The 15,070-nt window shown below is 35.6% G+C and overlaps 1 protein-coding gene across 1 annotated transcript in view; it reads right to left on the bottom strand.

Annotated features, from left to right (window-relative positions):
* FAT4 (FAT atypical cadherin 4) overlaps positions 1-15,070 on the bottom strand; it is a 176,459-nt gene that overhangs the window by 44,908 nt on the left and 116,481 nt on the right. Inside the window, exons 7-8 of the mRNA XM_025420557.3 lie at positions 12,636-12,816; positions 1,533-1,783 (exon numbers count right to left, since the gene is read on the bottom strand). Of these exons, the coding sequence (XP_025276342.3) occupies positions 1,533-1,783; positions 12,636-12,816 (432 nt within the window). The remainder of the gene's footprint in view (positions 1-1,532; positions 1,784-12,635; positions 12,817-15,070) is intronic.

Consider the following 15,070-nt stretch of genomic DNA (forward strand, 5'->3'; position numbering starts at 1 on the left):
TGAATTGCCACACAGGTAATCATGTCAACAAAATTTTTAATATGTTTTAAAATATTATTTTGATTCTTTATATCCATTGTTTCTTAGCAACATTTGTGAGCTATTATCACAAGGAGATAATATACAATTAGATAAATCAATTAGAGCAATTATAAAGTAGTATGAAATAAGAACTGAGGAAGAATGGACTCAATTTGGATTCCAAAAGTTAGTGCTTGGGATGAATGCCAATGGAACAGATTGTACCAGGAATATGCAGAAAAACTGCCATAAGGACATGTTTTTGATATAGTGGTTCAGAAACTTTTTCCAAACCTGCACACATACCCCTGCAGTAAAGTTTGTGACAAAAGTGAAAAGTCTTTTATTAAGGCCAGTGATCCTGATCAATTATAATAAGTCTAATGAGGAAAAGATGCATAAGCATTACATACTCACTTTTTATAGGGGATGCTATATTGCATCACCACACATTGGATGTAATTAGGATCATGTCTGTCAGCATCATTTCAGCTAAAGGCCTTCATCAAAGATTTATGAGTTTGATATTGACATTTCCTTTTGATAAAAAGTTGGCACAAAAATTTATGCATTTTATACTTTGGTATCAATTTGACATTCTCAAGTGAATATAAGATCAAAGATCACTGAGGGGAGAAATCCTGGATCCATATACTTTTTCTTCTAATTAAAAACATTTTAGAGCAAGGCAAATCAAAATAATTTGGCCTATATTTGTACATTTTCTAGTTTGAAATGCATCTCAAAGATTACAAATGGCAGATTATTTGTGCCGTTCTTTTTTTTTTTTTTTTTTTTAAGATTTTATTTATTCATGAGAGAGAGAGGGGGAGGCAGAGACACAGGCAGAGGGAGAAGCAGGCTCCATGCGGGGAGCCCGACATGGGACTCGATCCCAGGTCTCCAGGATCATACCTGGGCTGAAGGTGGCGCTAAACTGCTGAGCCACCGGGGCTGTCCTATTTGTGCAGTTCTAAGGGAGGTTGTCTTTCTTTACAAACAAGCAAATGAAACCAATCTAAATTGAAATGAAGAAAGAGAAATGCAAGGATGCCTGAGTGGCTCAGCAGTGAATAAATAAAGCAGTGTCTCTCATGAATAAATAAATAAAATCTTAAAAAAAAAAAGAAAAAGAAAAGAAAAAGAACAAAGAAACAATGTCCCTCCTCTCAGGGAATTTACAAACAAATTATGTCTCCGGGCAGAACCCTTCTTGACTCGGAAGTGACTATTTTAATCGTTTGAAAATATTAAAGTAGTATTAAGAAGTAGTATGAGGAAAGATGTGGCAATTATAAAATCTTAAGCACAATTGTTCTAGGATAAAAGAATTAATTTATGAGATTCAACGTTCCTGCAATTTCATTAGTCAAAACAAGTTGAACTTTAGAGGATTTGCAAATCTAAGCTAGATCAGAAATGTTCACATAAAAGTAACAGAAATATACTTATAGAAAATGCCCAATGTATAGTTGCATTTATCCATGAGACCTCAGAGTTGGCTTGATTACCTGGAGGAGTAGGAGACGGGATGTGAGTGACATATGGGTGATGTTGAAATCTTGGTGGATTGTCATTGACATCAGTCACAGTGACGAGCACACTCGTGGAACTGGAAAGAGGCTCTGGGGATCCGGCATCACTGGAAACCACAACTAAAGTATAATTCTCTTTTGTTTCCCTGTCTAGCAATGCACTTGTGATGATTTGTCCCGTGGATGGGTTGATGGTGAACTGAGAATTTCCACCAATGATCCTATAACTAAAGAGAACAGAGATGGGGATATTTTTTCTGGTTATCATGTTGTAGCATCTATTCACTAAAATAAAAAAAAAAAAAAACCAGACAGAAATATAAAACAAAATCGCTAGAAGTATGATCACACAATTAAAGAATATGTCTAGAGGATAAATATTTCAAATTTTATGAGGGCATCACATTGACAATCTTTACTGTGAAATATCCAATGAGCTCAAGCAGTTCCTCACAAGTTCTATGGATTTCTTGGATCATACAAGGCCCCAAAGTATACCCAGAAGATGACTGTGTTATAAATAAGTGAACCTGAAAGCATAAATCAGAACCTCGCTCTAATATTGTGGTTAGTGGCCAGGATCACAGATGAACATCTGTTAAATGAATCTAAAAATTATTTTTCTGTTGTGTACCATAGTAAACCAGAGATCAGTTGAACTTCTTATTTTTTAAAGAAATAACACCGTATTTGACATCCATCGACTACCCAGAACAACTAAAGAACAGATTATTTATACAAAGACATTCCTACTTACTAATTCTCTTATCTGTCATTCCTCATATGGCTATGCTTTTCTTTCTTGTTGTCAGGAGAGGTATGACATTTTCATGGATATTCTGATGCTAACCAGATTGGTTAATGAGCAGGAGTTTCCACTGAGAATAGCTTCTCTCTTCTTTATGAAGGGGAAAGCTATCTGTGTATTCCTCAAAGATCAACTAGAAAAGAAGTAGCTAAGCTTGAAGGTTCAGAAACTGGCTGTGGTCCATTGTTTTTAAGGTTGGAGGGTGGCAAGGGAATGGATGTCTTTAAAAGGTTTCCTCTTTATATGAACAAAGAAATACCCTTGTTGGAATTAACTCCATGTTTCGATAGTTTGGTTTGTGCCCATGAAAACAAAGCAACTGAAAGTATCTAATAGACAGCAGAAAAAGCCCCATATTGCATAAAGTGGTGTGTGCATTCCTCCCATTAAGCTCACAGTTTAAAACAAACATTTCAGCATTTTCAACCTTTTTTTAGAGAATCAACTGTTGGAGAGCTGATATTTTTTAAAAATATAAGCCCTATAAAACAATAGCAAAATAGAATAAAAGAAGTAGACAGGGAGTTTTGGCTGAGAGAAGACTTCAGTATTTATAAAGCACTTGATATCACTCAGATTTTTTATATCATTCAAATTTTTAACACTTTTTGGTACACTCACATGTCAGGATCAGAAGTAAATGAGAATAGCATCTCCTGGACCAGCAGTGACTCTTTATACAGTATAATTGCTGTCCTTACACACCAAATATCTAGCCCCTTTATCAAAATAAAAATATCAGTGATTTGTAATTGAACTCTTAAAGTTAGAAATTCAGGACTCATGAGATAATCAAATTGTTTTACCTATTCAATAAATTCTGTAAGAACCTGAATTCTGAGAATTGTGTGATTTTATTCTGGGAAACCTTGTTTCTATCAGTGGATGTAGAAATTACCATATAATTTAATGGGGAAAAATGAGTAATTCACAGCATCACAAATTTTTTTTTAAAGCCTTTTAACAGGAAAGATCAGGGGTCAATTAAATATTCCTGCAATCATTCACAAATAAAAATAAAATTAAAGTGATGAAAGATGCATGCAAATTTAGATTTGGATTTTTGTATATGAAAAGACCATGGTATATAAAGAAAGAACAATGTGTTGAAAGGCAAATGATGTGAGTTCTGGTACCGATTTAATGAAATGGTTCATAATGAAATCTTGTGCTATAAATTCTTATTCTTTATTTTATGCTATTATACATGCGATGGACCATATGATTGTTTAAAAGTAATTAACATCTTTATTATTCTTGAACGTTAAAGAATAAAATCATGTTACTATGCGATTTTTATTCTAGACTTTACCTGATTCTGAAGTATATCAAAAGTTAATTTTAAATATGAAGTGTTCTGTAATGTCTCATTACAGCAGTGAAACACCAGCATTGCACAATTTATACTTATAAATTAAAATATACACACACAGACAAACATAGAATGGACACAATGGATAAACAATGAAAATAATATGCTCAGGTTTGCCTTTCCTCTATCACTTCAGTCTTGGTTTGGTTCTCATCCTTTCATGTTGATCTTTCCTGCTTTTTTTTTGTCCATATTAATTTCTTTGGGGTATAAACTCTATTAGATTGGGTTTTGTGCTATCTTTTTAACATCTAAACATCTATGATGGTCTTTAAAGATTTGCAGTATCTTACTGTGTTCCTTTTTTTTTTTTTTTAAGATTTTATTTATTTACTCATGAGACACAGAGAGAGGCAGAGACATGGGCAGAAGGAGATGTAGGCTCCCTGCAAGGAGCCCAATGTGGGACTTGATCCTGGAACCCTGGGATCACGCCCTGAGCCAAAGGCAGATGCTCAACGACTGAGTCACCCAGGCATCCCTCTTACTGGGCTTTTAATATGTACTGAACACACTACAAGGCATTTTTTTTATATGCTCTCATTTAACTTCAAAGCAATCTGACTCTTTGGTTGTGTTTTGGATTTTTTATAGATGAGGAATCTGAATCTAAGAGAGACTAATGTAGTTGCACAACAAAGCATACCATCTATAAATGGTAAATCTAGAGGGTTTTTTTTTTTAAGATTTTATTTATTTATTCAGAAAGACATGGAGAGAGAGAGAGGCACAGACACAGGCAGAGGGAGAAGCAGGCCCCCCGCAGGGAGCCCGACGTGGGACTTGGTCCTGGGACTCCTGGATCATGCCCTGGGCCGAAGGCAGGCACTAAACCGCTGAGCCACCCAGGGATCCCCTAAATCTAGGGTTTGAACTTCCATCTTTATGACTTCAACACACACTTATTTCATTATACTACAATATAAAGAAGGTAAAACTCAGCCTGAACTGAGATAAGAAATGCTGTAACTGTTTGCTAAGGCCAAAGGGGACTCTCCTTGTTTAAGATGTGTCAATATAGAATTGGTTTACATTGATTTGGTTCAATGCAAATCAACAAATATGTTAGTTATTTGCTGATTCAAGAATAAGAAAGTACTGTTACAAATTATTGGCATACATTGACATCATTGTTCTCTACAATCTAAATCAATCATTTTTGCCCTTGTAAAGCTAAAATATCCCAGTTTGATTTAACCTTGTTTGCCTTTTTCTGAGATCTACTAGGATAGTAAAGCCTGTGCTGTATGTTACTAGACTATGATAATTTAGTAATAGTTAAGAGACGGCACTTTGAAACACCATTCACTTGGGTGTGAATTTTTACCTCACTCATAACACTTGAATTCATAAAATGCCTAAACCTTTCTAAGCCTTTTCTTTCCACCTGTAAAGTGTGAATCACATATGCATTCCTTTCACATGGTGGTTTTGAATATTAAATGTAATTTCATATGATATGCACTTGGAATTGGAATTGGTACATGACAAGAATTAAAATCCAGGTTTACACATGTAACAGCATATACATATATGTAGTTGTAATTTAATAATCTAGCATTTATAATATATTATAATCCATCTACTTACTTAGTTAAATGGATAGGCGGACTAACAGAGACATGAATTAGAAGCTAAAAATCCTGTCTCCAAGACTACATCCGAAATGGAAGAAAGAGAGATAGAAAATTAAGCACAAGACCAGGCAGTTACACTTAAGTGTTATGAATTACCATTCAGTGTTCCATTCAGAAGCATTGCTCTAGGTATCCAAAAGCCAAAGAGGCCGCTTGTGAGTGAAATGATTAAAAGAAAGCCATCCTTGAGGAAGGCTAAATTTAAGCTGAGTTTTAAAGGGGCTACCCATCTTACAATAGTAGTGAAAAGGGAGAAAGGTGTTCCAAGTTAGGAGTCAGCAGATTTTCTCTGGAAAGGCCAGTGTTAGTAAATATGGCTTTGGAAAATCATTAAGAGCTCCGCTGAAATACTCAACTTGCCACTGCAGTACAAAAACAGCCATAGACAATACGGATGTGAACGGGCATGGCTATATTCCAAAATGACTTTATTTACAAATGCAGGCACTGGGCCGAATCTAGCCTGCAGACTGCAGCTTGCAGAACCTTGGTTTAGGATAAAGAATAATTTGAACAAAACCATAAAGCTTGAGAAAACACAGATTCCTTTCCCAGGAGCAGAAAGTAATCCAGTGAGCCTGAAAGTTTGGCTATATGTTGAGGATTTGGGCAGAAAAAGCTGGGGAAGATGCTGGGGCCATTTATGGAGTGACTGGAATATGGAGACTGGGCATTATGCCATGGACAAACTGGAAGTTGAAAGATTTTGAGGAAAAGAGTATCATTGTTAAGGCTGAGCCCCTGAATGCCCAAGCTGGTTCATATTACTGCCATTGCTCTTTCATTCACTGACCCAGGCTTTACTTCATCCAGATCACTTCCTACAACACTGAGAGATAAATCATCATAAAATGTAGACTATTCATGTTATTGCTCAGCTTCAACACTTCAGTTGTTTCTCCCGTTAGATGCAGACAGAAGTGTGATTTTCTCATTTGGTCTACAAGGCCCATTCTTAACCCACACCAACCAGACACAACAGCTTTGCTTCTCAGACACTGCTTCTGCAGAGCTCTTTGCCCTTGTACCTGTTATTGTCTTTGCCTAGAAGGTCCTTCATCCCTTATTTGTTGACAAGCTACTTCTCAGTCTTTCTAAAAATCATTAACTACTTGAAGCTTCTACTGATTTCTTCAGATAGCAACAAATATGCCGTCCTCTCCATCCATTCTGTACTTAAACTCTACTTGTCAGCAGAGTACTATAATTACAAGATTACAAAATTATGTCCTGTACTGAACTGTTCTCCTTGTGGGAGCTAGAGGGCCCAAGTCCTCAGAACATAAAGTGCCTGGGCCATAGTGAGGACTCCAAGATTATACAGAACAGTGTGGTATACAGATTGGAGGGATTAGAAACCAGAGTCAGAGAAGAAAGTTAATTTTTATTGTAATAGTCCAGGCATGATGTAATTGTGGACTGAACTAAAATCTTGGCAAGAAGGATGCACAGAAAAGAATGGGTGCCAGAGGCATTAGTAAAGAAGAAACATGAGAACTTGTCCATTGACTGAGTATAGAGGGAGAGAATGACCCTTGGCTAGCAAACGTGGATGAAGAAAGCAAGGCAACACCATTAAAAGAAAGCAGAATGCCAAGATGAGAAACAGGAAAAGTTAGGAGTTTCTGATATGTTGTGCTTCTGATGCCAACAGGACCTCCAGGTAGGGGTGTCCACCACAGAGTTATAAATATAGGCAGGGAGTTTGGGGATGGAGTCAGATGGAGAACACAGATTAGAGTTTTCTGCATAGTTTTCTGGGTGCTTGCAACTGTGAAAATTGATTATTCTCTCTTGCTCTCACATACAAAAAGGGGAGGGCACAGAGGACTGAGAAAAAGCATTGTGGGGAATATCCAAATTATTCTGTAAAGAGAGGAGATCAGAAGGTGAATTAGAAAATGTGGTAGAGATGCAGAGTGAGAAACAAGAGATAACATTTAAATAGACATTGAGGAGGAAAAAACAAATGCCAAGAGAAAGGACGACCTGTAGTGCAAATATTGCAAAAGGTAAAGGAAAATAAAGACTCAGAAAAATCACTGGACTGGATAAATTTCAGCAGGATCTTTGGATAGATTCTTTTTTTAAATAAAGCAATGAAGGAGAAAATCAGATTGAAACATTTTCAAGAATAAATGGTTAGAGAAAACTGTGAGGAAGTGACCCACTCTCTTAAAAATGTATAAAAAAATAAGTTAAAAACAACAGCTCTAAGAATATTGGAATCATTCATTCAATGCATTTATTTGTCAGTCACTTCTATATTGCAGACATCGTGCATGTAAGAATATATTAGGAATAAAATAGACATAAGAATAAAATGGAAAAAATTAACACCAATTTAGTGACTTTTGTGTCCTGATAATTGTATTAGAGACATTTATGTTTCTTAACTGATTGCATATATACTACTTCACACATAATAGGTGATCATATATATTTAACTCTCACAAATTATAAAGTAATAGTTCCTATCTCCACTTTTACTAATGGATATACCGAGCCTTAGAGGCACAAATGTGATTTTTCTAGGTCATGGTAGGTAAATAAAGGAATTAGCATTCAATATCAGTTATTAGATATTCTCAACATTTCCATAGGGGTCAATACATGATCCAGGGAACAGAGAAGATTTGAAGATCCAAGAGAGAAATGCAAAAACTGTTAAATAAAGATTTGGAGGAAATTAGATGGGATGGAATTAGAACAGAGAGTAAGGTAAGGGATCTGCCTTTGTTTTTTTTTTTTTTTTTTTTTTTTTAGGGATCTGCCTTTGAATGTTGACCCTGTCAACATAGTTTCGTGAGTTTCTCCAATGAAAGTTAGAGGTGAGATTTAAATGGAGATTTGGACTGGTTGGGAGAAAAAAGGGATACACATCCCCAAAAGCTAACTTCTGGAATGGATGTCTGTCTGGGAAGCAAATATATAAACTAGATAAAGACTAGGAATTAGGGCAGCCTGGGTGGCTCAGTGGTTTAATGCCACCTTCAGCCCAGGGCCTGATCCTGGAGACAGGGGATCGAGTCCCACGTCAGGCTCCCTGCATGGAGCCTGCTTCTCCCTCTGCCTCTGTCTCTGCCTCTCCCTCTCTCTCTCTCTCTTTGTGTGTCTCTTAAGAATAAATAAGTAAAATCTAAAAAAAAAAAAAGACTAGGAATTAATACAGGCTAGTTTACCAGGTTGGAAAACACTAAAAATGAAATAAAGTATATAACTCAAAGTAAATGCACCACCCATCAAAATGTATAGCTTGATCAAATGGGTAGAAAGAAAAATATAAATAAATATGCTATGTACAAGACTAAGGTAGACCATAAGGGAAAATTAACAAATTATATGACAAGTAACGGGTTGTGCTATTAGAGAGCCCATCAGTAGTTGGGTAAATGACTTACATGTGTGATATTTAAATAAGCAATATAAAACAGCTCTATCAATCTGGAGAATAGATTTCTCTTGGATTCTGTGATGAGTAAGGCATGATTGACACTTAATAGAAAAATCTATTTTATCTCATTAAAAATATACGAGGACAGAGTAAATAAGATTTAGGCTGGTATAATTACTTTATGAAAACATTTTGAATCTAAGCTATAGGAATTGTCTATTTTAGGATAATGGATTTAATTATTTTTACAAGATAAAAATAGCTTCCATTTCTATATTATCTGACTCTATGACAGTCAAAGTCAACATTTAAAGATTTTTACAGATGTATTTTATAGATCTTAGTGAATGTAAAAGCACAAGTTTAATTCTTTGACATTAAAGGAAGAAGAAAATTTAACCAGTCAACCAAACAACCAAAACACATACTCTCAAATCAAAACAATCATTTCAAAGCTACCAGTACAACTGTATAAAACATTCTGGACAGGATTTTCTAGACCAACTTTACGGTGATCACCATTGCTCACAAGCATAGGGTCACATTTCTCAGTGAAACTTTGACGCACACCAGAAGACAGCAGAGCCTCATAGCATTCCTCATCAACTGTGTAAACATGAGGCTTCATGATTATTTCAGCAAATGAAACATCTCAGACACGGATACTGTTCTGCTACTGATTGGTGATTGTCTACATATTATCTTTAGACTCTTTGGCATGGCAGATAAAGATTTACTAGACCAAAACACTACAATGGACAGGAGACATCTCTTCCAAAATTGTCAGAAACTTACTGACCACTAACAGATGACAGGCGAAGGGAAAAGTTCTTTGCATACTTAGAACAGTATGGGTTGATGGATATTGAGTATTTTTTGTTTTAGGCACTATTTATTCTAAGCAGTTCACTTATGCGTTTTATTTGTCTTCACAATAATTCTATCAAGTCAGTTGTATTATTTAGTATACCTATTTCATTGATAAGAAAACTGATGCTCAGGGGCACCTGAGTGGCCAAGTCAGTTAAGTGTCTGGCCCTCAGGTCAGGTCATGATCCCAGAGTCCTGGGATCGAGTCCCATATTGGGCTTCCAGCTTAGCAGAAGCCCTTGCTTCTTGCTGTCCCAGCTGCTCCCCCTGCTTGTGCTATCTCTCCCTCACTGTCAAATGAATAAATAAAATCTTTAAAAAAAAAAAAGAAAGAAAAAAATGCCCAGAAATGTTAAATAGGCTGTGCTGCAATTAATAGTAGAGTCAGGATGCAATTCTACACAGCTTCATTCTCATGGTTGTGCTCTTAACACTAAGCCAAGACTAGTTCTTAGGGTATGGATTCCGTTATTTCTATGTTTTGGTGTAGGAAAAGCAAAGGAAGTGGTATTTACTGGTCTTTTGAGGCTCATACCAGGAAGAAGGCAAGTTGTACCTGCCTCTCTCCAGGTGGTGCTAAGCACGGTGACCCAACAGGCATATAGCTATGACTTTAGGCAGGAATTTTCCCCATCCTTACTGACTTGACTGTATAAGCCACTTGGAATTCAGTTCTTTTCCTGGAAGTTTTCAGCCTTCTGAAAGAAGTTCATGCATAGCCTTCCCTCTTAAAGTGCAGGTCAATATGCATCTTCTGGATTTCTTCCTGTATCTCTGGCCAGAACTGCTAAGCTACCTAGGTGACACTTCCTTCTACACCTGTCTTTCAGGCATTGAGAGAATTTCAAGTAACCAGTTCTTGCCCTTCTTTTGTTTCTCTATACTCTCTCTTAAAGTGTTCTTATTCATTTCTTTGGTTTTAAATGTGCTCTAAGCATTGATGATTCCAAAATCAGCCCTGACCCTAACCTAAGCTTCACATTCGTATCTTCAATGTCTCAACTGATATCTCTATGTGAATGATGGGTAGTCATGTCATATTGTACCAAATAAGAACTTCTGGTTTCTTCCACGCATATTTCTTCTCCAGGGCTATCTACAATGGTACCATCTGTCCAGGTGTTTAAGTCAAAAACTTAGTAGATGACTCTGATTTTATCCTCTTTCTTTTTATTCCTACTTACAATATCATATATTTTACAAATCTATTCACTCAATTTTCATTTCTCCACCTTAGTACAAGAACACTCCATCTTTTGTTTGAATCACTATATTAATTAGTACCTAAATGGTCTCACTGGTTTCTCTCCCAATAGCTTCTTTCTATATTCCTGCCTCCTCCAATCCAGTCCAAACAGATCAGTTTATCTTGGTCCATGCTTGAAATACTCCAATAATTTCTCACATAAAAATACATTTAAAAATCTCAATTTCTAAAACATAAAAATCTTAATTTCTTATCATGACCTAGCAGCCCTTGTATGGCCCTCTCTGACCCCTTTCTCACTCAGTGGTTCACACTCATAAAGACTCCTAAATATACCATGCTTACTTCCAACCCACTCCTCAGTTCTCCAGCCTGACATTTCACCTCCTTAGAGAGACCACCCATAATAACCATATCTAAAAGTTTCTTGTCACTCTTTGTTATATAAGCCTGTTTTATTTTTAAGGCTGCATTTGCCATAAGAAGTAATCTTATCTATGTCATGTTAAATTGTTTATCTACTGCAAAAGAATGAAGGCTCAAAGAAAGTGGAAACTCTGCCTTGTTAGTCATACTAATATATCAATGCATGTCTATTAAATGAAAAATACCTTGAGACCTTCTACATAACTCAGTCATCTCTACCAGCAGAAAGAGATGAATGCCAGTTTCCCAAAGTGATTTTTGTAAATAGGAATTTAGTAACAAACAAAATAAATCACTAACCAAATCATCACAATATCAACATGCATGGGCCACCCTTGACTAATAATTCCTCTGTACTCTCAAATACTCTCTTCTATTATTCCCATAGTCATCTGACCCACTCTAATTTACCTAATATCAGCTTATAGAAGGTAGGGGTGATGTTGGGTATGAAACACTTATGTTTTCGAGACTTTTCTCTGGAAAGTTTAGAAATCTTCATTTCTTAAAGTGTAGAATGGGCCTAGAGGAAATGTGACACAATTAGATCCACCAAATGTTACAACCCAACTGCTTTCACATCCTCTCTGAACAAGATATCGTATTATTTTCTCCACTTTAAACAGAGGTAAGTAGAGTAAAATAAACTTTTTAAACTTTGAAAATATAAATATTCTTATTGGGGCTAATGGTTGGGTTAAAAATTCTTTGATACTCCTCCCATCAAGAGGTGATGTGCACTTCTCCTCCCAGTCAATCTGAGCAGGTCATGGCTGCTTTGACAAAAAAAAAAAAAAAGTGTTATGGAAGTGATGCTATGTCACTTCCAGGCCTTTTCCTTAGGAGTACTGCCAGCTTTCACCTGAAGTTCTTGGAGTCCAGAGCTACCATGTAGCCCATTTTAACTATCTTCTAAAGAACCACATTGAGAAACCCTGAAACCACAGATCAGAGATAGGGGCCCGGATGAGCCATCCCCTCCAAGGCACCAGACATTGAGTGAAGACATCTTGAGCCCTCCAAACCACTCAGTGACCATGTAAATACCACCAAGTGATACCAGTCAATCACATGAAGCAGAAGAATCTCCCTGTGAACCTTGCCCTACAAATGGACTGCATGAACTACAAAATCATGAGATATAATAAAAATATAAATAAAATTAATTAAAATTTTGGAACAATAAATAAAATTATTGTTTAAATACTCATTTTAAGCATAATTGATAATTTAAAGGTAGGTAACCACAATAGGGCTATGTGTTAATATCACAGAATTTATAGTAAAATTAAGCATTATATTCATTTAGACCAAATACTAATGTTTGATGAGAAAAACAAAATTTACAGAGGGAAATGTACTGACCTGATAACTGCATTTGTTGATGCATCAGCATCTGAGGCATTTACCAATAAAACGTCTGTTCCAGTTGGTGCATCTTCAGGAATTGTTGTGAAATACATTTTACTGGCAAAAGTGGGGACATTGTCATTGACGTCATCTATTATGACATTGATTGTTCCAGTCCCAGTCAGGGCTGGGGATCCTAGAAGGAAGACAGAATCAAGCTTTTCATATTTACAAATAACAAAGATAATAGAAAATGTAACAATAATTGGTTATAGATAGCACTACTGAAGAGATATTAGAAAATATCTCAAAGTAAAATTTCCAAATGCTACAAGCAGTGGAGTGATTTTTAAGTTTGTTACAAGAAAAGTATTTTCATTTATGAACGAGTATTTCAAATCTTTTCTGGTGATACTGCACAAAAAAGAGTATATCAATCTCTAGTTCTATTTTAAAGGTGCTGATTCAGCAATGTAGAACACAACAATATCATTTAAACACCACAGGAGAGGCATTCATTACTGGTTTCCTTGAAATTCCATTAAAATAGCTCAGTCCAGATTTGGACAATACCCATGGGCACTGAATAGCTGGCCAACTGACAAGGCAAGAAAACTAAATTCCTAGCTGTGACTATCAATGTTAACATCAAAAATTTTTGTTCCTAGGTCTTCCAATACCCTTTCCTGTACTAATATTTGTTTGTAAAGAAAAAAGAAATAAAGCTTCAAGTTCAAAACCACAATCTTCCACTAGCTGGAAATAACATTATGTCAATGAGCAGACTTGGAATGTTACATTTATTTATTGTGTAATATAAATATGAAACAATTTTTTAAATTTCTTGTTCCAGCTCTGTTATCAGCATGTAACAAAAAGCCAACATTTAACAAAACCTTGGTGTACAGTGTCTGTATTACACAAAGTTAACAGACTCTTTGTGGTGAAGATCAGATGCCGTATTTGTTTAGATTCTATGGGTCGTCCCACAACTGTAAGTCAAATTAACTACCTTTAGGTGCATTTTCGAAATCATTTTTCAAATTTTAATTTATCTAAATAGAAACAATAGAGATATGTTTAGCTGTGTTTATCTGAAATAAAACAAAGCCCTGGATATTCTGTTTTCATTTAAGATATTAAAGCTTTGTTTCCCAATTATTTCTCCTTACATGAGGTTTAAGTTCTACTTATTTCTAGCACTTGACACATTTTTAAAATGCCACCAATTTGTTCACTCATTCATTTCTCTGTAAAATGTGTATGGTGTGCCCTTTTACTCTCACAGATTGGTATTGAGATTCACAACCTTCTGATAACTATTTTTTTCTAGTAATCTTGTGATTTGCTGATATTTCCTTTACTACTATTTAAACTTTTCCTATGTTCTTAGATTGTAATCACTGATGGCCTGAAACCAATTAGCTTTTATGCTCAAATGTATAGTAACCCAAATCATCAGACTAGAAAATTATGGAACCCAGTGGGTTTGGTGATCTGTTATTTCTGTACTCTGTATCAGGAAGCTCGAACTCTATGTTAGATGAAAATGTATATGACCAGTTGAGCTGGGCACTATAATGAAGCATGATCGCTCCCAGAAACTTATGGAATTAAATTTAGGCTACATAGTGATACTTACTGCCATATATATCTTTCTTAGCAAGATACTTTATGTTAAGCATTCCATTTACATTAAGATATTTTTAAATTCATGACTGCCAAAGTTTCATCTTTTATTTTATTTTCTCTTATTTTATTATTTGTTTATTTTTGAGAGAGAAAGAGAGGTACAGAGAGAGAGAGAGAGAGAAAGAGAGAGTGCATGTAGCATTTGAGGGTGGGGAGAGGGAGCAGAGGGAGAGAAAGAATTCTAAGCAGATCCCTGCTCCGCACAGAACCCAACGTAGAACTTGATTTCACAACCTCAAGATCATGACCTGAGCCAAAATCCAGTCAGACACTTAAATGACTAATTCATCCAGGCATCCCAAGTCTTATCTTTTAGATGTTTGGATTTTATATTAAATGACAGGAAATTAGTCCTCACTATTGCTAATTTGTATCATTAACTACAAACTTACTAAAATAGTATAATTGCCTTTTCATTAGTCACTTAGTGTAAATCATGGTAAAATGATGCCACAAATATCTCACACACAAAATAGATTTGGAGGTATTATAAACATTGAAGAAGTACATCAAAAGAAGACATTAAAAAATCTCACTCAACCCATTAATAATGACCATATCAAATGCTTATTGAGTTCTTAGGTATGCAAGTACTGGTTTAAGAAGTTTACATGGATTATTTTATCCAATCCTCATCAGTGAGTACTTCTGCTGTCTCCATTTTATGTTTAAATAAGCTGATAATTAGGTTATGTGACTTTTTCAAGACCATAGATATAGTGAGGAAGCTGGGATTTAATCCATGTGACTTGTATGTC

This window comes from Canis lupus, chromosome 19 (assembly GCF_003254725.2).
Source record: "Canis lupus dingo isolate Sandy chromosome 19, ASM325472v2, whole genome shotgun sequence".
Classification (NCBI taxonomy): Eukaryota; Metazoa; Chordata; class Mammalia; order Carnivora; family Canidae; genus Canis; species Canis lupus.